The sequence below is a fragment of the Crassostrea angulata genome, chromosome 4, assembly GCF_025612915.1.
Source record: "Crassostrea angulata isolate pt1a10 chromosome 4, ASM2561291v2, whole genome shotgun sequence".
Lineage (NCBI taxonomy): Eukaryota > Metazoa > Mollusca > Bivalvia > Ostreida > Ostreidae > Magallana > Magallana angulata.
The window spans coordinates 19,281,250-19,307,681 of record NC_069114.1 but is presented as its reverse complement, the minus strand read 5'-3'; the positions used below and the strand labels follow the sequence as shown (position 1 = coordinate 19,307,681).

The 26,432-nt window shown below is 33.6% G+C and overlaps 2 protein-coding genes across 2 annotated transcripts in view; one reads left to right on the top strand and one right to left on the bottom strand.

The window, feature by feature from the left end:
• The first annotated feature begins 169 nt into the window (after window positions 1-169).
• On the top strand, window positions 170-3,372 carry LOC128179775 (uncharacterized). The gene is made up of 5 exons (XM_052847363.1): window positions 170-484; window positions 795-992; window positions 1,500-1,573; window positions 2,084-2,226; window positions 2,476-3,372. Exons 1-5 carry the CDS (start codon window positions 228-230, stop codon window positions 3,349-3,351), a joined length of 1,548 nt encoding a protein of 515 aa, XP_052703323.1. The 5' UTR covers window positions 170-227; the 3' UTR covers window positions 3,352-3,372.
• Window positions 3,373-19,641: 16,269 nt separating this feature from the next.
• The window catches only part of LOC128182140 (uncharacterized), a 34,408-nt gene continuing 27,617 nt past the window's right edge, over window positions 19,642-26,432 (bottom strand). The window contains exon 12 of the mRNA XM_052850751.1: window positions 19,642-24,776. Within this exon, the coding sequence (XP_052706711.1) occupies window positions 19,642-24,776 (5,135 nt within the window). The remainder of the gene's footprint in view (window positions 24,777-26,432) is intronic.

The following is a 26,432-nucleotide window of genomic DNA, read 5'->3' as shown; positions in this document are numbered from 1 at the left end:
TTAAGCGACAAACGTTCGCACAGCAAATATAAACTAAAGTCATATTTCCTTAACTCTATCTAATGGATTGCAATAAAACCGTACTGCAATTCGCATGAACATTATATTATGAAAACTAAACTTCAATTATTTCCTTTAAGTGGGGTACTGATAACGACTAAGATATCTTTATAACCCTTTGGCCGACCAGGTCTCGGTCGGAAGCTACATGTAGTATCCCTTCCGTCATGGCGGACAGCGCAATGTCCTCCATTTTGGTCCTCGTCTCATTATTCTGTGCTAGACAAGCACATGCTGCATCAGTGGACAGTTGTCCTATGTACGGATGCCGTCCCTCGGGGACCTTTTCCTACGTTTTGGGTGTGACTTCTAAAGTCTCACTAGCCTGGTCGAAGAGTTATATACAAGGACCATTGACCAATTCCCTGGGATGTACAGCAAACGCTGTCAACGTTGTTTGTCAAGCCAACGGATTGCGGAATGAGTATAAAAATCGTTTCTTTCATTTTTTTTCCAAAATTTTAATGAAGACGTTTATTTCATATTCATAAGTAAGACTACAGTAATAATTATGAATAAAACGTAAAAAAAAAAAACCAACCCACCAATTCTGCTGAATTGTGTTTTCTGCAACGAATAAGAAACCAAAGTAAATGTTTTATGTTTACATAACTGAATCAATTACAGCATGCTTTGAATATCGATATATGTCTGTTATCTACATGTACCTATCTTAAGAAATGTTGATATATCTGCATTTATTGACATACTTGCTATGTATATTGACTTTCCAGGGGCTATGTGACCTTGTTTCCGGACAATGGTACAGCTGCCTGGTACGGAGACGTTTTAAGGAGACCTACGTTACCCATTATGGACATCTATGGGGACGTCATCGGAACTGATGGACACAACCTTGTGATGTTCGACACAAACGGGAAAATTGTGAAGCCACAAATTAATCTAGGAGAAAACCTATACCCAACGTACAGGTAACCTACGATGAGATCTTGAGAATCTGTATTGTTATTTTCAAACTTTACATGTATGTTAGTTAACCACTTATATACGATAATCAAAATTATGATTTTAACATTTCTATGAAAAATGTCAATAAGAATTTACATAAAAAAGGTTCGGTTGGGATTTCAGCTAAATAGAACCATTTAAACAAGAGCTTGGACTTTGGATAGTTGTATTAAACAGCAATGTGACGTAGGCCTGTCTATTTCATTGTCAGCCACTCAGCTATGGCTCTCTGAAATCAACAAGATTTGTCTTGCTTTTGAGCTAAGACTACGCAATCGGTGCATGTTTCACTTGAAACCGCGTCATTTTTAACTTGTTTTGACGCAAGAAATAGATATCTACGTCCTACTGAAAGTCCAAGGTCTTGTTAAAATGGTTCTAATACCCTTTTTTAGTCTTTTATTAAAATTAAATATTTATAACGTTTCAATATTAACCTTGCTGAAGGAAGCTCACATTTTTATTCATAGTTTGACGTTGTCAGAGGAAAACGGTATCATCGCCATTGTTTCACGCCAGGGATTTTTAATTACGAAAGAATCAAGTAAATTATATTTCACCATTTTCATATATTTTACAATGAAATCTTTGTTATGCAAGCACCTGTTCTGTTTATGAACGCGAAAACACATTAGGAGGGAAGATTTTTCGGAAGGAAATTTTTTTTATATATTTTCGTGAAAAAACACATAACCAATGGAATGGCATTACTTCTTCATTTCCAAAAGTGTAATTACATGTTTAAACGCACGTTTTGCACCGTGTTTTCTAGTGTGTCCCAGTTGTGGAAATAAACTAACAAAAAGTGAAATAATTTTTTTAATTACACTAAAACACACAAAAGAGTACGTAATGATGTAATTATTAGTAGACAAAAACTCAGTTGATCTAGTCAGCAAGCATTCAAAAACGTTATTGGAAAATTGTAATTGACTAGTCTGCTTGCAGGTTTTGATCAATGCAATAAACTAATATGCTTTAAATTAGTTTCTTAACTTGACATTGAAAATTAAGAAATCTTTTGATCATAATGACATAACGATCTTTGATGTAGACGGTGTGCCCCATGCTGCCATTCAGTTTCGAGCAGAGGAACAGAGAACAAACGGGACGTTTCTACCGGTGGCTCCCCCTGTCGTGTCCGGACATAGAATTTATATCCTTACGGAGTTCCGCCCCGATTATGACACACAACAGGTAATTAATTATCATCTACACTTGTAAAATCACCCCTTTCCAGAAACTTAAACAACAACTCAGTACTTCATTGTATCTATATAAAATTATGATTTTTACCTTCCCAAAATATTATTTTTTTTAGATTTGCTTAACTTAATCTACCTCAAATTCTTTCGCAGATTTGATACATACCTATCTATATTTTTAACTGAGACATTTATTTTACAATTTTAAAATATGCATCTATTGAATTATTTCATTTTTAAGCCAAATATTCTCGGAATGCAGCGACTGTTTGCAATTGACATGAAGAACGTAATGGCAGGGCGTCTGGAGATCGCCTGGGTCTTCAACTTCGAACGACTTAACAACGAAGAAGTTCCTCACTCTCACCAGGAAGTGAACAGTATGTTTGAAGAAAACCGCATAGACTCCGCATTTGGCCCGGCACCTCAAATCATGGTGAACACCGACACAAACAAAGTATACGTGAATTTACCGCCACCAGAGGGCGCCACAAACGCGCCACATCTTCTGTGGGGGTTCAAGGACGAAATGAATGGAACATCTCCAGACCTACTTTTCAAAATTCCACAGTCTCTATCAAATTTTGCCACGTTTGAATCCAATAGTTTTTCCATTGAAGCCGATAAGCGGAAGACAAAAAATTTGAACAAATCGTTTAAGTTCAATAAGATACCTGGAGAGCCATCGATATGGGGTGTTTCAAATAACAAGAAACAAATCCTCAAGCTCAGTCCAGACGACGGAACCGTCGTTGAGCAAATAAATCTCGACTCCGTTCTCAATATGACGTCATCAACTGTGACGTCTAAACTAATGGTTGCAAGAAGTTCTGAAGGCCCTCAGGATATTCTTATATTTGGTGTTCAAGCTTCCTCATCTAACACTGACTATATGGGCAATGAGACGAACAACAACAACGAAATGACCTCGACCCAGAATTATGTTGTTTGTCTTATTGAGAATACTGTTAATTGGGTCATGAAGACGCCAAACAACAGAGAGGTTAAAGGTCAAATTGCCGGAATTAGACGATCATCGGTCAATAACGGCGATATGTTGGTGGTTTATACTAGCGATTCTGAGGGATCGGAAATTTTTGCACTAACATTCGAATAAATTTATCATCACACACATTTATATATAGAATTGTTTGTTTGATTGGTAAAGAAGTTTAAAACGGGTTCGCACGAAGAGAAAAAGTATTACATAAGTGTCTCGATTTTACCAAATGTATGTTGATTTGAACATATTTTTATTGTACAAAATACAATTGGGATTGGGCACAAGTTCTATAACTTAGACCGCCCTCTCCCAATACAAAGATATAATACAAAATATGTGTACACAACATAAATAAAGGTCAGTGGATAGAATGGACGTATACATAAATGCAATTGACATGTATATAGTAAACAACGGTGTACTAGTAGTTATAAGATCAGTTAAATCTTTCAGTATTTTTGATAAAATTATAAACTAATGTAAATAAATGCTTGTTTTCATTGTCACTTATTGAACTGTCACCCCAAAGTAAAACATGAGTATTGACAATGTTAAGATTTACAATTTGAAAAACGTCATTAAATAGAACATTTCTAGCATCTTTATATTTATTACATGTGAAAAAATAATGGTAAGTATCTTCGAGCTTACCACACGAACAGAGTGGACTGTTGATAATATTACATCGAAATAAATCATTATTTAGTGCACAATTGTGACGAAGTTTAGTGTGAATGATATTCAAAAATCTATCCCCATATGTAAAAAAATTAGGTTTAGTTCTACATGTAAGTTCATTTTCATTTTTGACAGAAACATGTATTTTTTCCTTAAAAATGCGAACAGAGTCGCTTCCACGGACATCCGTTGAAAGCGCATTCCATTCATCAACAACGGTATAGGAACAAACGAAGATTTATACAATTCCAAACGACATTTTGATATAATGTAATTATGTGCATTTCTGGTAGAATAGTTAGATACATTAGCACGCTTATTTGGAAAAATATCCATTACATAAGTGGGTAAAAGGTTTCGGTCAATTTTATACATTGTTTTTAGCCTGGATATTTTCCTTCTACTATAAAGCGTTTCCCAACCTGTTTCAAAGTAAAGAGATTCTCGAGATGCAAAAATAGGTAAACCTGTAACAATTCTTGCTGCAATCAATTGTATTTTTTCTAATTTGTCTGAATCATTAATAGAACAACCGCCCCATACATCAGATGCATATTCTAACTGAGGCCTTATAAATGAAGTATATAATAGTGACAGTGATTTTCTATTAAGTTTAAATTTAAGTTTTTTCATTAATCCCAATTTCTTTTGAGCATTTGCTATAATAGAATTATATAAGATGACCAGGAAAGGTCCTCAGAAAATATAACACCTAAGTGTTTTTGGGTGGGTACGAATTCCAAATCGCATCCTTGAAATTTTAGCGTAGGGGTTACTGTGTTAGGTTTATTGCTAAAATAAACAGCCTTAGTTTTTGAAGGATTAAAATTCAAAAGCCATTTCTTAGACCAAGCCTCTAAAGTTAAAAAGATCCCGATTAAGATAAGATTCCATATCGTGTACATTGATTGCAGCATGTTGAAGGCTATTATCATCTGCAAAAAGTCTGCAAAATGTTAACATGTTATCTGCTATATCGTTTACATAAATAAGAAATAACAATGGACCAAGGACAGAGCCTTGAGGCACTCCGGCATTAATAGACTTAATAGACGACAGCACTTCACGATACATAACCCTTTGCTTTCTATTTACAAGGTAACTATTAAACCATTTGAACAGATTTCCAGTAATACCATAGGTATGGAGTTTAAACAATAAACCTTTATGCCAAACGCGGTCAAATGCTTTTGACAAGTCGCAAAAAATCATACAAAAAGATTGACCTTGATCAATTGCTCTTAAAATATGGTCGTACGTTTCTATTAGCTGATAAACAGTAGAGTGACCCGGTAAAAATCCAGCTTGATACTTATAAAAAAGATTATTATCATGAAAAAAGTTATATACATGTCTAAAAATAATTCGTTCCATTATCTTAGAAACACAACTTAATAAGGAAACAGGTCTACAATTCGACATTTCTGATGAGTCGCCTTTCTTATATAAAGGTAAAACATTGGATATTTTCCAGGTGCTTGGAAATGTACAGTTTTTTAAAGAACGATTAAATAATGAACATAGAGGCTTTGCTATTGCATACATAGTATTCTTAAGCATTTTATGACTTATGTTATCTGGCCCCACAGCTTTGTTTACTTGAATGATTGAAATAATATCGATCACATCTTGTTCAGAAATACATACATCACAAATAAAATTGTTGCATTCAGAGTTGAATTCAGGTAATCTAGCGTCATTGTCGTCTAAACATGAAATGGAGGAAAAATAATCATTAAGAACCTCAGCCTTTTCTGCATTGGTATAAGCTATGGATTGATTACCGTTTTTTAAGGCAAATTGCAGTGGGGGAATTTCGGTAGACATTTTCATATCAAAAACATTCTTCAATAATCTCCAGCATAATTTGGAATTATTTTTACTGGAATCTAAAAGATTAATTTCTAAATTGTTATAATAATTGTCAATTGCATACTTTTTCATATTGTTAACTTTATTGCGTGTTTTTTTAAACTTTTGCATATCTAAAGCGTTTCTAGAATTTATTGCAATCTTCCTTAAACGGTTCCGTTAGGCTGAGTCAAACCATGGTTTATCTTTGGGTCTGATAGTTACAGTTTTTTCGGGAACAGATTTCCTAATATGCGATAAAAATGTTTCTGAAAAATTGTTGGCAGCTTGATCTACATCATCGGCCCCCATTATTAATGTTTTCCAATCTGTGTGTGTAATAAGAAAATTAAGTTTATCAAAATCCGCATTTTTGTAAAGCCAAACTTTGCGCTTGTAAGCACTGTTTAGATTTAAATTACTTTTAACATAAATATATGTAGCTTTGTGGTCACTAATAGTATGATGCACATCTAAAACTCCAGAGTCGAAAAATGAAACGTCACGTGTTACTAGAATTGTTTCTAAAATAACTTGAAAAATGACTGCAATTGGAGAGAGAGAGAGAGAGAGAGAGAGAGAGAGAGAGAGAGAGAGAGAGAGGGGGGGGGTTGTGCTTTTTTAGATCCTAGATTTTGCTACAATGATCAACATTTTTATCTTTAATGTTTTTTTTATAAATCGATGATACGTTTAAGAATGTTAAAGAATCTCTTTATTTTCATCCACTACCTTATTACTTACCTAGATACTTCGGAAAGTCTTGAAAATAAAATCGTTTCCTTTTCCGAGCCCTTAGATAATGTTTGTTCAGTTTCTAACAATTTCCATCTAACACATCTTCACTGGTGTTGATATAAATAACTTATTTGTCCGAACAAATATCTAATTAATTCGTCCGAACAAATCTGCAGGCATGTTCACGAAGGTATCTTAGGACTATGGTATGTCCTATATAAGTACATCTTAAGATACGTTTTAGTCTTAAGTCTGTTTCTCGAAGCTCTCCTAAATTTAGGAACCGCCATAACTTTGTCCTAACTTTAAGACATCACATACCTTGTCCTAAGACCATCCTAAAGCTATAAAATCACGTTTTTAGGTATATGGGGATGTTGTGAAGCCTTTTCTTAAGACCGGTAGAATAAGGCAATACTTCCACAGTTCCAGCATTTTCGACAAACACCAAATTCCTAAACCGGGAGGGGGGGGGGCATAGTCAATTATTCTATCATGTATGTTCATTTTAACAAAATGATGTGGAGGGGGGGGGGGGGCGAACTCTCACCACTTCCCCGTTGCTACATGCCTGCCTTGGAGCTGACAAATTAAGATTTATTTTTTTGCAAATACTATCTCTGTTTGACGAATGAATTCAAAGTTATTCACTTATATTTTTATCTACATTGTACACTAAATGAGTTACATTCATTGTTTTGATTATAGTAATTTTTTATAACAATTATTTAAAGCAATATGAGCTGCAATTTTCATATGCTAATTTGTTTTTCCACAAAAATGTTATTTTCTTCTAAAATGACCAAAAATATGGTTTATTAATTTCTGTTAGCCTTATTTTTGTGGGAAAAGCCGTTAAGAAGCCTTAATTGAAGCAAAATTGAATTATTGTCGTCCTGTACAAAAATTGAACTGCTATATATTCCTTAGAAGAGAAATCTTTCTTCTGACAAAAATATATGATTTTTTCAAATCTTATTTGTCATAAAAGTTTAAGTTACACAGACTGTTACATGCAGACTTAGCATACTAGCAGGTTTTTGCAGCAAAATAAAATTCTAAGAAATACAGCTCATATTGCTTTAAATGTCCTTTGCTATAAAAAGTAAATTTACATCGGGTTGCATATACCATGCATGATCATTCCTAATTTTTATCACTTTAGTCTGAAAAAATAATCTTTAAAACATTTGTAATGTTGAATGAACTGTATTTATATATTTTCGAAATATATTACAACTTATTTCTTATTCAACATGTTCGTGTATTCTTGTTCGTGTATTCTATATATTGCAGATTAAAGGGAAATTGGTTGTGTTTGTACGAGTACATGTGTTTCCTCATGTAACGTTTCAAATTCTATGAAAATCGCGTGTATTATGTATTACATATACTTGAATGACAAGATTCTCAAATGTTAATTATAAAATGACAATACACACGTCTTGTTTACATAATTATCTACTTGTAAGCCAATTATGTCCTGATAAATATTTTTTTTTTAAAAAGAACAGTTATTTGAATTTTTTGGGGCTTGTAATATTTTTTTTGTAATTTTTATTTGGGGGGGGGGGGGGGGGTCATTTAAAGAAAAACAAACTAAATTGTTATTGGTAACTGATATATATTTAGGTAAATGTAAAATTATTAAAATGCATACATTAAAATTACTGGTTTTAGGCCTTTTGTGTTAACTACCAAGACGTGCAATTTTCTTTGGCAAAATGTTTAATGATTCATCCCTACACAAGTCTCTCAAATTCGATCTGAATGAATAATTGTGAAAAAATAAGAATGGTTGTAGAAGGTTAGGATATCCTAACTTAAGATGTTCCTAAGTAACCGTCGAGCTACATCTTAAGAAGTGTACTAAGTTGATCTTAGGATGTTCCAAACTTTTTTCTTAAGTCATATCTTAGGAACACACTTAGGTCATATCTTAGGAAAGTTTCGTGAACATGCCTGCAGATTTTTAAATTTTTTCATCTGGCCCTTCAACACCGCCGTATGATTATGTACAGTACGATTGTGAATGTTTATTTTTCCTCTACTAACGCATACAGTCTAAATTGTGTTCTCTATGTTGTAAACTACAACCAGAGATGAAATGTTCAACTTTTCACTATTTTGTCTTTAATTAATAACTCCTTGCTAGCAGAGTTCGATGAACTTTTTGACCAATGAGATGAATGAGGCCTATAACATCATCCATATGAGATTTAGAGAATTATGATTTCTGCACGTTATTTATGTAGCAAATCCCTTCGAAATAAACAAATTAATATACATAATATAAATTAATATATGATAAACAAATTTATAAATAAATGATCACTTTGTTGTATATAGAAAAACAAAATTAGATATGTTTCTGTTTGGTCGCTCCGTTTAGAATATACATTATGTACTCTGGTTTCGTCAATATTCGCTGAATACCAAATTTCGTGGATTTCGTCGTTAAGTTTATCCATGAAATTAAGTGTTCATTGAAGTGCAATTTCTACTAATAATTTGTATTGAAAGGATCATTGGCCACGAATTTAAGTATCCTTGAAACCATGATTTTCGCTTTATCCACGAAAATTGATACCCTTGAATATTAATGAAATCACAGTACAACATGTACCATGTAGGGAAATTGTAAATTGTATCAATTGTATTATTTATTGGTCAACAGCTGTACATTTCATATACATATACATGAAAATTTATATACACATGTTAATATAAGTATAAACGTTATGAATGAAGTTTTATGAAAACAAAAGCATTCTATATATTTTTACCTAAATTGCACAAATTCTTTACATTTTGTATTGACAATATTTGAATTAATTTAAAGACAGATGGTTTAATATAGTAAAATTAATCATTCCGTTGTACGTCATGGTTCACTATTGACTGACCAGCTGTCTGTCAAATTCTCTGAAGGGACACATTTCTACATCAATATTTCCATGTTTCAGGGATATTCATTCACTTAGCTACATGCAACTTACTTTTTACAGTTGAATTGTATTTTTAGGTTTTCATGTCTTGATTAAGTTACAGGTATTTCATGTAATTAAATTTTGATAAGTTTTAAACTCTTAACACCTAAGTAATGAAAATGCTTTTTATGGCGTTTCATGAACTGATGAAGGTATGAAGATATACTGTACGAGATGGCGTACATCCATCGGACGTATGAAACTCAAAAGAAAGCTTATTACCTGAAATATTTTTCGTATTTAAAGATGAAGATGTTGAATGAAGGAAGACAGCTACCACTCCCATCATCACCATCGCCGTCGTCGTCGTCGTCGTCATCATCATCATCATCATCATCATCATCATCACGACATCAGCCGTTTTAACATCAAAGTCTTGCGACATGTACCTTTATCTTATGTAAGTATGTATTAACGTATTAAAAAATATATATTTAATAAAACTACATCTGTACACGCTGACACGGGCTTCTCTTCCTGTCACTTCTTAATTAACGTGTTAGAGACGAACGTAAAACGCAAATAATCCTAGATTTGTTTGCTTGACGTGTCTTTATTTTTACACGGAGTAGTTAACAAAAAAAAAACAAAAAACAACAATTTTCTACAGGGAATTCGTTAGCCTAAGGACTTTTTCGATCCCTTTGCTCAGTTTTTCAACATAATTATCCGGGTACTTCCAAGTCGTTTGCAATGCAAATAACAGTAGCCCTACTGTAATATTTTCAACCATGCCCTTTATTCGGACAAGATAGAGGCATTTTCTTTACAGAGCACATGGACTTTTTTTTACTTTATTAAAAAAATATATAGTTTTTACACCAAAATATTTGTGAAAACCGAATTATTATTAAAAGTGGAAAGCGGGAAAGGGGAAACCGGGAGGACAGATTTTACATGTATAGTAAACTCAAGTGAGAGTGAACTTTTCTGATCAGGACTAGTTGTCGTCCCCTGCCATAGCTCTTTATGTTTTTGTTTTAATTGAAAGCTCTGATTTAATTTCAACTAAAATACGAACAGTGCATTTTTTTTTTTACTTTTTGTTCATTGAATTTTATGTAATCTTCTTCCAAATGAGAAATTTATTGAATTAATTTGTTCAAATTAAAGTAGGCCTTTTATGTTTTCATTTTATTTGAAAGCTAAAATACGAACAGTCATTTTGTTTATTTAAAATTTATTCAATCTTCTTCCAATAGAGAAATTATTAAATCAGTTAATTAAAATTAAATTAGGCCTTTTTCGCTACTCCTTAAAACTATATCTAAAATATGTTTTGCATTCAATATTGAATATAGTAATAAACAGTTTTAAAAGTGTAATTCCTATTTAACTCTGTAAGGATTTTGTTGAAAATATGTGAGCATTCAGGACACAGTGTGTAAATTTAAATCTTAACATTAAATTCTGGTTCGTTGATTTGACAGGGAATTTCGGCCATTTTGAACTTAAAATTTTTGTCTTATTTTGAACGTAGAATTTGAAATGAACAATTTAAAAGTGCAACTCCTCTTCAATCACTGCAAGGATTTTGTTAAAACTTTGTTGGTAATTAGGACACAATGTGTAAATGTGCATATTACCAAGAAGTTCCAATTCCATTAATTTTGTGTAAATTTCGGCCCTTAATTTGGAATTTAGAATTTTGTGGTTGACAAAGGAAGAGATAATAAGTATGCATATTTAATTTGCAGAGAGTTTTATCTGAAAAATTTTGCGAGATGGTTTTTATCAAATTATTTTGTTATTTAATGCTTACCCTGCCATTCCTTATTTGTATTATTGTCGAGTTATAAGGCAGTGTGGGGTATGTGAGCTTGCTGACTGTTTCTTCATATATACAAAATGAAATCAAAATAATTCAATTTTAAAATTTGAATTGTATTCAAAAGTATTTTGCTGAATGAGTTTAATAGAGTTTCAAAAATGGATACTGATACACTGTATTGATACGAATAAATTTATTCTGTATTTCATAATTTATTCAGGGTGACATTCGTTTGTGGTATTCATATTTTTTCATGATACATGTAAGTAATCAGAAATAATAACATGACGAGTATGTTAAAGTTTGTACGTACAAGCACGTACATATACGAATATACATATACAAAGACATATAGTACATGTTCTTGCCTTACAGAAATCATAGAAACATGAGTTGGTTTTTTCCCAGTTGCAAATCGAGTTAAGGGAAAGATAAATTGCATTCTGGCTTTTACTTTTAGTCATATTGAATAACAGCAAAGTTTGCATGGTAACAGTGACAAATAAATTTGAATTTTGCTTTCTATTAGCATTTAACAAAGACAGTTATTTATGTTCTTTACAATTGTAGGTACCAAAAAATACCAGACGCTAGAACCTATGGTAGAGCATCAAGAATACGTAAAACCAGTACGAAGGAATCATCATTAAGAAGTTAGTTCATAAAACTCAAATCACACCTGATTGAATTGGAATTCAATACTTTGAGGCATTAAGAGACGTCTTAATTTCATGTGGTTCAATTCTTGAAACATTTAGACCCAGCATGAACATCGAAATTCGTGCACTTTATCAATGTTATTAAACCTACATGTATATAAATCGATTTGTGGACAAAAATAAATCCATGGTTGGCCCAAGAGACTGTATTGTATCTAATAATGAAAGTTTGTTTTGGACTAAATTTCATCAATTTTTTTATCAATAGAATTCTTTAATTTGGGTAAAGAGAGTGAAGAGTGAGAGTGGGGAGTGAGAGGAAAGAGTGAGAGTGGGGAGTGAGAGGGAGGAGGGGGAGTGAGAGTGGGGAGAGAGAGTGGGGAGTGAAAGGAAAAAGTGAAAGTGGGGAGTGAGAGGGAGGAGGGGAGTGAGAGGGAGGATAAGAGTGAGTAAAGAGAGTGGTGAGTAAGAGTGAGAAGGCGGATTGATAGTGGGGAGTAAGAGGGAGGATTGAGAGAGAGTGGGGAGAGAGTGAGAGTTGGAAGAGAGAGAGTGGGGAGTGAGAGAGTGGAATGAGAGGAGTGAGTAAAACAGGAGAGTGAAAGGGAGGAATGAGAGTGGGAATTGAGAGGAAGGAATGAGAGAGGGGAGAGAGAAGGAGGAGTGAGAGTGGGGAGTGAGAGGAAGGAATGAGAGAGGGGAGAGAGAAGGAGGAGTGAGAGTTGGGAGTGAGAGCTGGGGAAGAAAGTAGGAAGTGAAAGGGAGGACGTGAAGGTGGGGAGGGAGTAGTGAGAGTGGGGAGTGAGAGTGGTTAGAGAGAGTGGATAATGAGAGGGATGAGTGAGAGTGGGGAGTGAGAGTTGAAGAGAGAGCTTGAAGTGAGAGTGGGGAGTGAGATTGAGGAGTGAGAGTGGGGAGAAAGGGGATGGTGTGAAAGAGGGAGAGGAGTGAGGAAAGAGAGGAAGTGAGAAAGGGGAAGTGAGATAGGTTTAGGAATGAGTGGGGAGACTGAGTGGGAGGTGTATGTATGTATTTTTGTTTCAAAATGAAGAAATTACTTCAAAATGCGTAATGAATTTTATGTGTTGTGTGTTTTTTCCCTAAGGTTTGTGGGGTTGTTTTTCCTGATAGAAAGATAGGTATTTGAGTTTTGGGTGGACGCTAAACAAAGAAAAAAATTGCAATGACCTTACTGTATATATATCGAAATAATTCATTTGGTTTGAATTTGAAAAAAAGGATTTCTGCTTAGAAACCTGCAGATACATTAGTTTAGTGATAATTGATATAATGTTTTGGAAGAATGCCGATGCATTGTTAAGTTATTGATATATATATATATATATATATATATATATATATATATATATATATATATATATATATATATATATATATATATATTATTAAAAATTGTACTGTGTTTTTGGTTGTCCTCTTCCAATTCCCAATGACAAAAGGTGTTAACAAAGAACTATCAATACTTATAAGAGGCCCATGGGCCACATCGCTCACCTGAGGAACAATAGGTATGATAAAATCAGCTTAATGGAGTCATAATACAAACTATCTGGACAATGTACAATAATACATGTAGATCCTGTATTAATAAAATCCATTTTCCCATGGATATTCTTATGTTTATAATCATCAGTCCCTTTTCTAACAGGATGATTTTATAGTCATATCATATGTTGAGTATTGCAGTTCTCAAAAAGATCCTTAACAATAGTTTATATATAGGATATAAACGTACATCAAACTCTGAACCTTCTCGGGAGGCCAAAGAATTGTCCTGGGGCCAAAGTCTTAACAATTATAAAGAATCATCTGGCTGATTAGTTTCTGAGAATATTTTTAAAGATTTACCCTATATATTCCTTTGTTAAACTTTGAACCCACATTGTGGCCCCCCCCCCCCTACCCCTGGGGATCATGATTTTCACAACTTTGAATTTATACTACCTGAGAATGCTTTCACACAAGTGTCAGCTTTCCTGGCTGATTAGTTTCTGAGAAGAAGATTTTTAAAGATTTACCCTATATATTCCTATGTAAAACTTCGATCCCCCATTGTGGCCCCACCCTACCCCTGGGGGTCATGGTTTTCACAACTTTGAATTTACACTGCCTGAGAGGAGGATGCTTTCACACACGTGTCAGCTTTCCTGGCCAATTAGTTTCTGAGAAGAAGATTTTTAAAGATTTACTCTGTATATTCCTATGTAAAACTTCGATATCCCATTGTGGCCCCACCCTACCCCCGGTGGTCATGATTTTCACAACTTTGAATCTACACTACCTGATGATGCTTTCACACAAGTTTCAGCTTTCCTGGCTGATTAGTTTCTGAGAAGAAGATTTTTAAAGATTTACTCTATATATTCATTTGTTAAACTTCGACCCCCCATTGTGGCCCAACCCTCAGGTGAGCTGAAAAGGATAAGTTTACAATACAATAAGTTGTTAAAGTTGGTTTCTGGAAGAACAGACTTTGAAAATTTTCTTAATAAATATTGACAAATTTTTTACTTTTTTAATCTTTATTTTTTAAGATATGTGTACAAACAGAGTTGTGAGCAAATCTCTGTATCTTGCTTATAATTCGAAGCTTAACACTCAAATATGGTTAGTAAATAGAAATTGTAAACAATTAAACACAAGAAACATGCACTACATGTATAACAAATAAAGAACACAATTTATTTTTTCGAAATGAATCATATATATACATGTATATACCTACATATTTCCGTCAGCGATATCAAACTCCATTTAAACTGAATAAACTCGAGAAAATGCCGAGCATCTCAACAAAATCTATTGCATTAATCTACCATTACGCAAAAGATAATGCCGAATTACCGATAGAATGAATTGTATTTCAGTACCCCTACATCAGATTTTGCTTAATTTGCGCAGGTAAACAGTTAACTGTTTGATTTACCGAAGTCTCTGTTTGATTTGATACGTAAAAATCACGAAATATAGACGATAGTTTCCAGGTTACAAAGCAAAAATAATGAAAATGAAACGAAAATCAGAACAAGCCAACACCAACGTTATGTGTGAAAACTGTCAACGCATTGAAATATTTAGCCTCAATTTACTTCACAATATCGGCACCAATATATTTTGCATGTTTCAAAATTTCCCTTCATACGCGAACTGTTGCACAACAAGCAAATTCATCATAGTCAGATCGACCCTTTTTCGTATAATGTCATGGCTGCTTTAAACAAAGAACCTCGTTTTAGAAGTATGGAATACGAGTCTTGGTAAAATGGGTATGCAAACCCGGGCCGTGGCAAAATAAAAGCCGGAGCAGATCGGCAATCGTCAATTCCAAATACTCAATATTTACAGCGAATACAAATATACTAGTCCATCAAAATATCATGAAATTTTAATGCGATTGGCAGATTAATAACTGCCAATCTTTTGTTTTGCCCAGGCCAAGTCTTGCCTACCCATTTTACCGGATGCCGAACCCGAAGCTATTAAACTGATTGAAACACGCCTTTCCTTTATTATTATTTATAATAACTCAGACTTGAAACAGAATTACCCCTTAGTTTTTGCAATTTATATTTTCCTTACCATAAGGATAATTTATGCTAAACTACGTTGAATTTGCCTCGGTAGTTCTTGAGAAGAAGATTTTTAAAAATGCAACCCCCTTTTTCTACAGTTTCAAGGTTTTCTCCGCTTTGAATACAAGAAAAAGATCGGACTTTTATTTCTGCAATTTATATTCGCCCTCCCATAAGGATGCTTTGTGCCAAATTTGGTTGAAGTTGGATAAGCGGTTTTAGAGAAGAAGGACATACGGACGGACAGACGGACGACGGACAAAATGTGATCAGAATAGCTCACTTGAGCTTTCAGCTCAGGTGAGCTAATAAAACGAAATCAGTTAAGACTGATTTCATTTGCTTTATTTTTAAATTCAAATAGACCGAGCATATGCCCCACCAAAGGATATGCCTTTCGTTTGCTCATGAAACAAACTATAAGGTAATAATAGGGAAACATACACTCAACAAAACCTCTTAGAGGTGTTCACCATTATGAATAGAGTAATTTGAAAATTACGAAATAAAATAATGTGACATTTTTCATCAATAGTACAGATAAATTTACAACAACGATTAAAGTTAATTATAATTACCCGTGACGTAATGTCAAAACATTACATTGGAAATTTTCAGCTCGTGCCTAATGTGATTGGCAATTATTTGTGATTGATATAAGTAACTGGTGATGGTTTAAAAAAAACCCACCTAACATGGCCAAAAAGATTTTTTATAAAACAGCCAGATCCTTTGGAATATTGGTGTCTTCATTGTTTCTACGACAAATTGTGCTCTGTTTAAATATGCTGTTTATTTTGTCCTTGATATTGTTTTAAACATTAAGCAATTTGAAGGAAACGTTATTTTCATATTATTATTTCTCATCCATAAGTTTAACGTCAATTCCATCAGCCACTTAAACCAACCAAAAGCTCTGAGCAAAATGCAACCAAACTGGAAGTTTTTCTCGTATTTAGCAAGGTATCGGATCGCAACCAGATGACAAGGTCAATGCATCGTTCCTAACTATACAAACGTTAAGTAGAAATCAGTCACCTCGACGGCAAGACAAATAAATGTACTTATTTCATATAGTAAACACATACAACTTTGGTTCAGTGTACATATTTAAGCATGCCATAATTGCTATGTCAAGTCGAGATGGGATGAGACACTCGAGTGTTTGTTGTTGAGTGATTGTTTGTTGCTGGTCCTAATGACGCACGCTTTTATTTCTGAATCTTTATTAGATTTAATAGCTTACAACTGACACACATGTTGTAGAGCCTTTATGTGTAAATACAAACATAGAGTGTATAGACCTATGGAAATTCCAAATCAGAAGCTCATCATTTCATAAAAGAATATAATAATAACATATATTCTGTTTTGGAAAGGCAAGCATTTTTTCAATGACTCAAATTAAATCTTTTGTATCCTTTTTAGAAATTTGAAGATGCTTACTTTCATAATAAATACATCATGGTATATTCACAAACTGCGAGGAATTATTGATCAGTTGGTTTAAAAAACATCAAAAATGCTTAAAATCTTTGCCAGAAAAGAGTTAAACACAAGAACCATTTCATATTTCATAGCCACCAAAACACCATTTCAATGGTGTTGATAAGTTATTATTTCATATGTTAAAATGTATAAAATAGAAAGTTTGAATAATTCATTTATTACTTTTCAGCTTTACAATTTTTAATAAACTTCTGTAAATATATTAAATGTAAATCGAATTTCTGTTTCAGCCACATTAAACCTTACTTTGTTTGTTTCCATTACGTTAACGTAAAGAAAGTAAACATGGTTACTGTAAAAGTATTGTCACGAATCAAAAATATAACAGAAATATGTAACTACTTGAAAATCAAACACTTGACAAGACAAGAGGCCCATGGGCCACAAATCGCTCACCTGAACAATAGTCCTTGTATCATTTTATTTTGGTAAGCGTTTATTATGAAGTGGACTCTGAATAAATATTGTAAACTCATATATTTCAAGATTTTGTCATATATTAAAGAATACATAAAAAAAAGAAACAATTTTATCTTTCGCATGTTTTATTCATAGTTATTTTACACATCAAATGAGACTGAATTTTAAGCTTTAAAAAACCCATTTGCAGTAAAAAAAAAAATTCCATTTCACTGAAAAAATTGAAAAAAATTCGTTAAATAATGAAAAGATGATATTGGCATCTGTTTTATATTTCAATCATTAAAAGCTTCTTTATCGATTCATCAAATGAAAATATTGCAGGTGTGATGAGGACATTAGGCATGTTAAATTTTGCATTCTCATCGATCATCTGTCTTATAGACTAAACTCAAAAAACATTGAAAGTCTATATATAGTTGATAAAGTCTATCAATGAATCCTACTTTTTTCTATAGCCATTTTTTATCTTTTGTTTCTTTATCTTTCCTAACTGTGTGTTTGTGAATCAAAACTTCGTAAAAACTAAGATCCACACCTTTTTGAAGTTGTTTGAATTTATTATCTTTGATCCCGATCACTTGTATCCCGATATGTGAGTAATTGATGTCGGGATCGAAATTCCAAAAAAAACCAAAAAACTAGTCGATAAACAAACACATGTATTTCCAGATAATTTAACTGTGATAAACTTATAATGGAAATTTTTTTTTTCTTTTTGAATACTTCTTTTAATGAAAAATGATTTAAACAATTTAGAATCTGCACTATCTTAGAATGATTGCTAGTAATCTCATAAACTGTAGCATTGTAATTCTTAAAAAGAAGAGTTTAAAAACATTTTCCCATTATATAAGTCTATGTTAAACTTTGAACATATTTTGGAGCCGTACGTAGTATTAGTCCGGGGATCACGGTTTTCACAATTTAGAATCTACACTATCTTAGGGTACTTGAATAGTAATCTCACTAATTTTAGCACTGTAGTCCTTGAGAATACATTTTAAAAAACATTTCCCCCATATATTTTTATGTCAAATTTGTCTTTTTTAGTCAACTTTGAACCCCTCTTGGGACCCCAGTATTAACCCGGGGATCGCAATTTTTACAATTTAGCATCTTCACTATGTATACAAGCTTTGGTGTAAATATTGGCATATCTGGTGCAGTGGTTCTTAAGAAGAAGATGTTTTAAGACACCCACCCAATTTTCGCAGTTTCGCAATTATCTCCCTTTTAAAAAGGGTTGTGCCCTTTATTTTAACAATTTAAAATCCCCTTTCCATAAGGATGCTTTGTACCAAGTTTGGTTAAATTTGGCTCAGTGGTTCTAGAGAAGAAGTCAAAAATGTGAAAAGTTTACCGACTGACGGACGGACGGACGACGGACAACACGTGATCAGAAAAGCTCACTTGAACATTCGGTTCACGTGAGCTAAAAAAATAGAAGTTATAATCAAATGGGGTCTTTCAACATACATGTATTGTGCCAAAAATAGTTCACATACTTAAAACCACAAAATTGAATAGCAATGAAAACAAAAGTGGTACATAAAATGGAATCATATGTAAGAATACTCTTAAAACATAGAAATCAAATATCTTTGATGGAAGGGGAGAATTAATGGTTTTTAAAAAAGTAAATTGAACTTCTTGTATAAACCAAATAATATATCAATAATGTGAGACAGGCTGTACTCTGTTTGGCTAAAAGCTAAATTAATTTTATAGAGAGAAAATTTATAGACTAGATAAAAACAGTGTTACATAACGGTGTAAAAAGTACGTGACCATTCATAAAATTAAGAGAAAAAATTAAAGAGAGTATGCATACGACAAATCATGAAAGTTACAGTTCATGGTTTAACAAAATATAAGTTGCTTCTATATTAAAGCAACTTTACATATATTCAAATTAATTATGTCAACAATGATCAGACAAACAACAAAATTATTCAGATAATTTTCAATTAGTCTATGTAAGAAAAAAATCTATATGAAAAAACTCCCCACTCAGAATTAAAATTTTCTTTGAAAAAATATTTTTTTCGTAACAGCGTAACTACATGTCCAGTTGTCTTTTCAGCATGTGCAAATGTTTGCTTTCAAGGTAAAGTAAGTTTTCATAATGTATCATGACCTGCGTTTTGTAGATTTACAAAATAACATAAGTAAAGGTAGTTCAAATTACCTACTCAGATATCAAATATCATTCGTGTGACTCTTTCAACTTGACACCCTACAAAAAGAGAAAAATACGAATCTAAATCATACATGTTACAAAGGACGTTGTCGGGTTGCCGTAAAAATTTCACAGTGCTATCATTTTCATCAAAGCAATCTACCAAATCTGGATTGACTTCCCATCCACAATCCAGGCTATCGACTACGCCATTGTTGAGTAAAATATCAACAATTTTGGAGAATCTACATTCGAATGCAATATATAGAGGGCTAACTCCATCATTCATGCATAAATTTATATCTGCTCCATCTCTCAATAAAAGTTGTACAATATCATCATGTCCATTATAACATGCTGTATAAAGAGGACTCATTCCGTTTGTCAAGCATGAATTGATATCTGCTCCATTTGTCAGTAAAATTTTAACAGCGCCTATATGCCCATTTTGACAAGCAATATAGAGAGGACTGCTTTCGTCTTCCAAATATAAATTAATGTCTGCTCCATTGCTTAGTAAAAGTTGTACAGTGCTATCATGTCCGTTTTGACAAGCAACATAGATAGGACTGGCTCCGACATTCTTGCATAAATTAACGTCTGCTCCATTCTTCAGTAAAAGTTGTACAATGGTATCATGTCCATTTTGACAAGCAATAAACAGAGGGCTAGTTCCGCACTTCATACATAAATTTACTTCAGCTTTATTACTCAGTAAAAGTTGTACAATAATTTCATGTCCCTTATGACAAGCTATGCATAAAGGAATGGCTCCGTCCTCCCTACATAAATTAATGTCTGCTCTGTAACTCAGCAATAGTTGTACAATGCTTTTATGTCCATTTTCACAAGCTGCAAACAGAGGATTTGGTGCGCCTTCTCTACATAGATTTAGGTCTGCTCCTTTATTGATTAAAAGTTTTACGATTCTATCATATCCATTGAAACTAGCTATAAAAAGTGGACTGACTTCGCATTTCGTATATAAATTAACGTTAGCTCCATTTGTCAGCAATAACTCTACAGTGCTGTCATGTCCTGTTTTACAAGCTTCATGAAGAGGACTGCAACCATCTCTTCTAGATAAATTAACATCAGCTCCATTGCTCAATAAAAGTTGTACAATACTATCATTTTTTGCTTTACAAGCTGCAAAGAGGGGACTTATTCCATCTTCAAGACATAGATTAATGTCTGCTTTCATGTTTATTAAAAGTTGTACAGTGCTATATTTTCCGTTTAGACAAGCTCCATAGAGAGGACTTGGTATACTATCATGCCTTCTATAACAATCTGAACAAATTGGACTTTCTTTGCTTTCTTTACATAAATTAATCTTTGCTTCGTTTCTTAGTAAAAATTGCACAACCGCATCATTTCCAACACAGCATGCCAAATGCAGAAGACTCTTTCCGGTTGCCATGCCTTCATTGATATCGGTTCCATTATTTAGTAAGAGTTGAGCCGTTTCGTAATGCCCGCTAAAGCAAGCTGCATAAAGGGGACCGTGTCCATGTTTGTTACATAAATTATTGTCTGCCCCATTATCTAATAACAGTTGTACAGTTCTGTAATATCCCTTAAGACAGGCGACAAAGAGGGGACTGGAACCGTCGTTTATACATGAGTTAATTTGTGCCCCTTTATTCAGTAAAAGTTGTGCAGTTTTCTTTCGTCCGTTGCAACAAGCTACATATAGCGGACTAGTTCCGTTTTTCATGCACAAATTTGTATCACCTCCGTGACGTAGTAAGAGTTGTATAATGTAATATTGCTTGCTTAAACATGCAGCAAGCAGTGGACTAGTACCATCCTCACTACGCACGTTTATGTCTGCTTCTTTTGTAATTAAAAGTTCTACAATGCCAACATTTCCTGTTTCACAAGCAACATGTAAAGGACTAATACCGTTTTTCATACATAAATTGACGTCGCCCTGATTGTCCACTAAAAGTTGTACAGTGCTCTTCTGACTGTTTAAACAAGCTAGATGGAGAGGATATATTCCATTATTGTTACATAAATTGACGTTTGCTCTATTATTTAGCAATTGTTGTATATTGCTATCATGTCCGGTAAAACTGGCTGCAATGAGGGGACTAGTACCGTCCATCTTACATAAATTAACATTTGCTTCTTTGTTTAATAAAAATTGTACGATGCTATCATGCCCTTTTATACAAGCTGCATAGAGCGGACTTGCTCCGTCTTCTGAACATAAATTAATATCTGCCCCTTCATTGAGTAAAAGTTGTACAATATCAAAATGTCCGTTACAACAAGCTGCATAGAGGGGACTTCTGTTATTATTTTTGCATAAATTTATGTCTGCCCCATTACTTAGAAGAAGTTGTGCAGTGATATAATGTCCATTTTGACAAGCTGCATATAGTGGACTAGAATTATCTTTTGAACAAAAATTGATGTCTGCTCTATTACTCAGTAAAAGTTGGACAATATTATTATATCCTTTTGTACAAGCGGCAAAGAGAGGACCGAATCCGTCAATACAACATAAACTGATGTCTGCTCCATTACTAAGTAAAAGTTGTACAGTGCTACAATGTCCTTCGTTACAAGCTGTATATAGCGGACTGGTTCCGTGTTCCGAGCAAAGATTAATGTCTGCTTTATTATTAAGTAGAAATTGTACAGTACTATCATGTCCTACAAAACAAGCTGCAGAAAGCGGACTGATTCCGTTCTTTTTACATAAATTCACAATTGCTCCATTACTCACCAAAAATTTAACTGTGTTATCATGTCCTAATAAACAAGCTGAATAAAGAGGACTGTCTCCATTTTCAATACATAAATTAATGTCTGCTCCATTTCGAAGTAGAATATTAAAAATATTTTCTTGTCCACTAAAACAAGCTCCATTGAAAGGACTGTATAAACCATTTCGACATAGATTTAATTTTGCTCCATTTCTTAGTAAAAGTTTTACCGTACTCTCGTGACCTCGAAGGCAAGCACCAAAAAGCGGACCAAATTCGTCTTTTATACACATATCAATATCTGCTCCATAACTCAGCAACAGTTTTGCAGAGGCATCATGTCCGTTTAAACAAGCTGTATAGAGAGGACTGGCTCCGTCCACTGTGCATAAATTAATGTCTGCTCCATTACTCAGTAAAACCTGTACAGTGCTATCATGTCCGTTTTCACAAGCTATAAGGAGAGGACTGGTTCCGTTTTCCTTGCATAAATTAATGTCTGCTCCATTACTTAGTAATAAAAGTACAGTCCCATCGTGACCGTTTTGACATGCTATGTACAGAGGACTAGATCCATCGTTTGTACATGCGTTAACATTTGGTCTTTTTCTCAACAAAAGATTTACCGTGCTTTCATATCCATTTTGACAAGCTAAAAAGAGAGGACCGTCTCCGTGTACTATGCATGAAATATTAATATCTGCTCCATTTTTCAGTAAAACTTCAACAGTTTTATTTCTCCTAGTTTCGCTTGAGATTCCATGATTATTTATTTCGTTTTCTTGGCAGTCATTACCAGAAGCTAACATCAAAGGTGTCCAGCTCCTGTAGGCGTCAATTTTTTGATTCACATTCTCACCCTTCTCTATCAACTTTTCAAGAATTTCATAATTGTGAAACAGCGATACAATGTGAATAGGGTGAACATCATGCCATATTATTGTCATACTGTCTTTCGAAAACGTTTCAAACATACTCAAGGAACCATTGCAACAAACAGCAGGAAACAAGGAACAGTGATGAATATTGGTTTGATTTTGCTGTAGAGTATTTAAACAATGCGTAGCCAACTCTGTATGACAAAATACGATCAGAGCAAAAAGAGGCGAAACTTCCATTTGTAATTCCAAGAAAGAAAGTTTGGATAAAAGCAAATCTTTCGATGTCCGATTCAATCTATCTGTATTGGTTTTAAGTTTCGTATTCTTAAGAATCAGTTTTAGTTGTTTTGGATCTTTATCTATGTTTTGTCTTAGTGCTTTTATCACTTTTTCGTTCCTCAGACAGGGATTGAGAACTACATCTAAAAAGCGGGGTCCAATCATTTCAGAAAATAATCTGTTTGCATACTCTTCTACGTATCTGTCAGTAAGATTTATCGTAAATGTGTCATTTTTTTCGTTGCAATTTTCTACTCTTACTGTTCTCCTGAGGAGGTCAATGTCAGCGTAATAAATAATATCTGCAGGGTAATCTGTCCCAAATACATGGGTCGTTACTTCCATCACAAAGTCGTGATGGAAGTGATATGTGTCACCAATTTTTTTAACGAAAAACCCCTTTAGCGATTCAAGAGTGTCTCGTATTTCAGAAGGTGGCGTGTACTCTGGTAATCCATAAAGTTTTAACGTGTGTTTATATTTGGTTTCAATTTCCTTATTTTTCAAAAGATAACTTGGACAGAGATCATTGTTGAAGAGTACAAGAAGAACTAGAGCACAGTATTTTTTTTTATCTTTTTTTCGGAACTCTCTAACGTCCTCTTCAAATACTTTTCTAGGTTCTGTAAAAAAACCTATATCGTGTTTGTTAGAATCGCATATCTTAGAATATAAGTTGCACAATAAAGGGAAATACTGTTCTACTTTCACAATCTGGTCACACTCGTTGTCGGATAAATTCATATCTGATGTATATTTTGTCAGAATCTGCCGTTTTTCACTAATGGATAATTTATTTTCGTCATTGTCGATGTATACGATGTCTGCTTGATTAACGAGATAACGTGTCAGTCTAGTATCAGAAACAATGTAACTCCTACACGACACCATTAGCTTTGATGTTTTGAAATAGGATTTCAACTCTTCCTCATATGTTTGCCATGAATTATTCAACATCTCATCAAAAGATTCTTTTCCTATTGGATCATTAAAGATACAAATGGTTTCATTCCTTTTAAATTGACCTGAACAACATTCATCGACAATATCTTTTACTTCTTTCACTCGTTTTACTTTCCAGCCCCGTTTTCTGTATTGGAGCGCAATATGTTTAATAATGGCTGACTTTCCAGATCCTGATTGACCAGCTACAATTACCAGATTCTTGTTTTTTACTAATTTTTCTACTTCTTCACACGCCTTTGTAAATATAAAACTAGAGTCTTCCTGATTCCACTCGTTAAAAATAGCTTCTTCGATGGATGATTCTGGAATGAAAAAAGTCAAACATTCATTTATAATAAAAATCAAACAACCAACTCGCTAAAAGTGAATTTTATACATCAAATATATTTAATATAATTTTAAGTCGAAAGATTCCTTTATTATTCCCCTACCGGTTTCACCGGATGGGTCTATAGCTTTCCTTTGTCCGTCTGTCTGCCTGTCTGTCCGTCTGTGTGTCCTACTTCAGTTTTCCACTTTCGGAGGACGGTAGGAAATTATAATGTGCATAACAGTGAATTGTTTTCAGTTTCTCACAAATTTCTACCAGCGAATACTTAATAGACTTGGCGAAATTACAGAAGATAAAATAAAGAGCATTATTCAACCCATTTTTATTTCTACATCAACTTTATAGTTTGAATTTCCTCTGTACTTTTATTTCTGATTAAAGCATAACATCTCGTTTATAATAGTTTTGAAATAGTTGTATACTTCGAAGCTTTCATAGAATACTACGAACCAGTAGGGGACGTGTATTGCTTATGCAATACTTTCAGAATGGTTGTTGATTTTGTTTTCTCGATAAACTGGTAGCCTTGTGGTATGTTTTTTATTTATGGCTCTTCGACTTTCGGTCGAAAAAACCTATTGTTAGGGTCTTCCGTTTCCAACGGAAGACCCTATTGTTTTTGTTAGGTTTCTTTTTCTCTATTTTTCACTATTATTATTCTTTTTTTTCTTAACATTTTTCTTAAAACTCAAATATCTCAAATATGCTACAATGGATTTTTATGAAAATTTCACGAATAATACAAAATATCAAGGTCTTTTATCATGTACATTTTTGTTGATGACGTCACTTCCGGTCAGCCGTTATATTCGTTTTTCTTTTTGTAAAAAGTGATCTTGTCCTCCCTTTTTCGCAAAAACGATTTAAGATAGAAAATTACAAGTTTCAGGAATGATAGATTTTTGAATTTCTAGGGCCGATCAGGTAAAACTACGATCGTCCGCCACTTCCGGTCCGCTCAAACAGCATTTTTGGAAAATTGTGTTTTAAATTTTTTTTTAATCAAATAATCTACAATTTTTTTTCCATCAAAATATGTTTTAAACTTATCAAATTTTAATATGAGCAGGTCGTCCATCACTTCCGGTTGTCACCGGAAGTGATTGTAATATTTCGATTTTTGGAATTTTAAAGCATATGCGTTTTGTTGACATTTTTGTACTGAATACAAAACTAAAAACCGTTTTAACATCGGATAACGCGTTGCGGAGATATTGAAGTTTAAAAATGACGTTTTCCGGAAATCTGCATTTCGCAGTGTAGGTTGAAAAATTAGTTTGAAAAGAAGTTAATATGATAGTAAAACGTACCAAATGTCAATAGTTTAATTGAACCCTATCAATTCAAAATCAAACGAAAGACCCACTTGTTGCTCGCAACAAGATGCTTTCAGGTAATTCAGGCATTCTCGAGAAATTAAGCGTCAAAATTCTGAAGCGACAGTCTGAGTAGCTCAGTCGATCGAATCGTTGACATGGCCCAGGTGACCCGGGTTCAAGCCCCGATTGCCGCAATTTTTTTTTTTACTATTTTTCGCTTAGATCTACAATTTAATCTTTGAAGTGATAAGTTTAATCTAATCTATTCAAAAATCGGACGGAAGACCCATTCGTTGCTCGCAACGAGA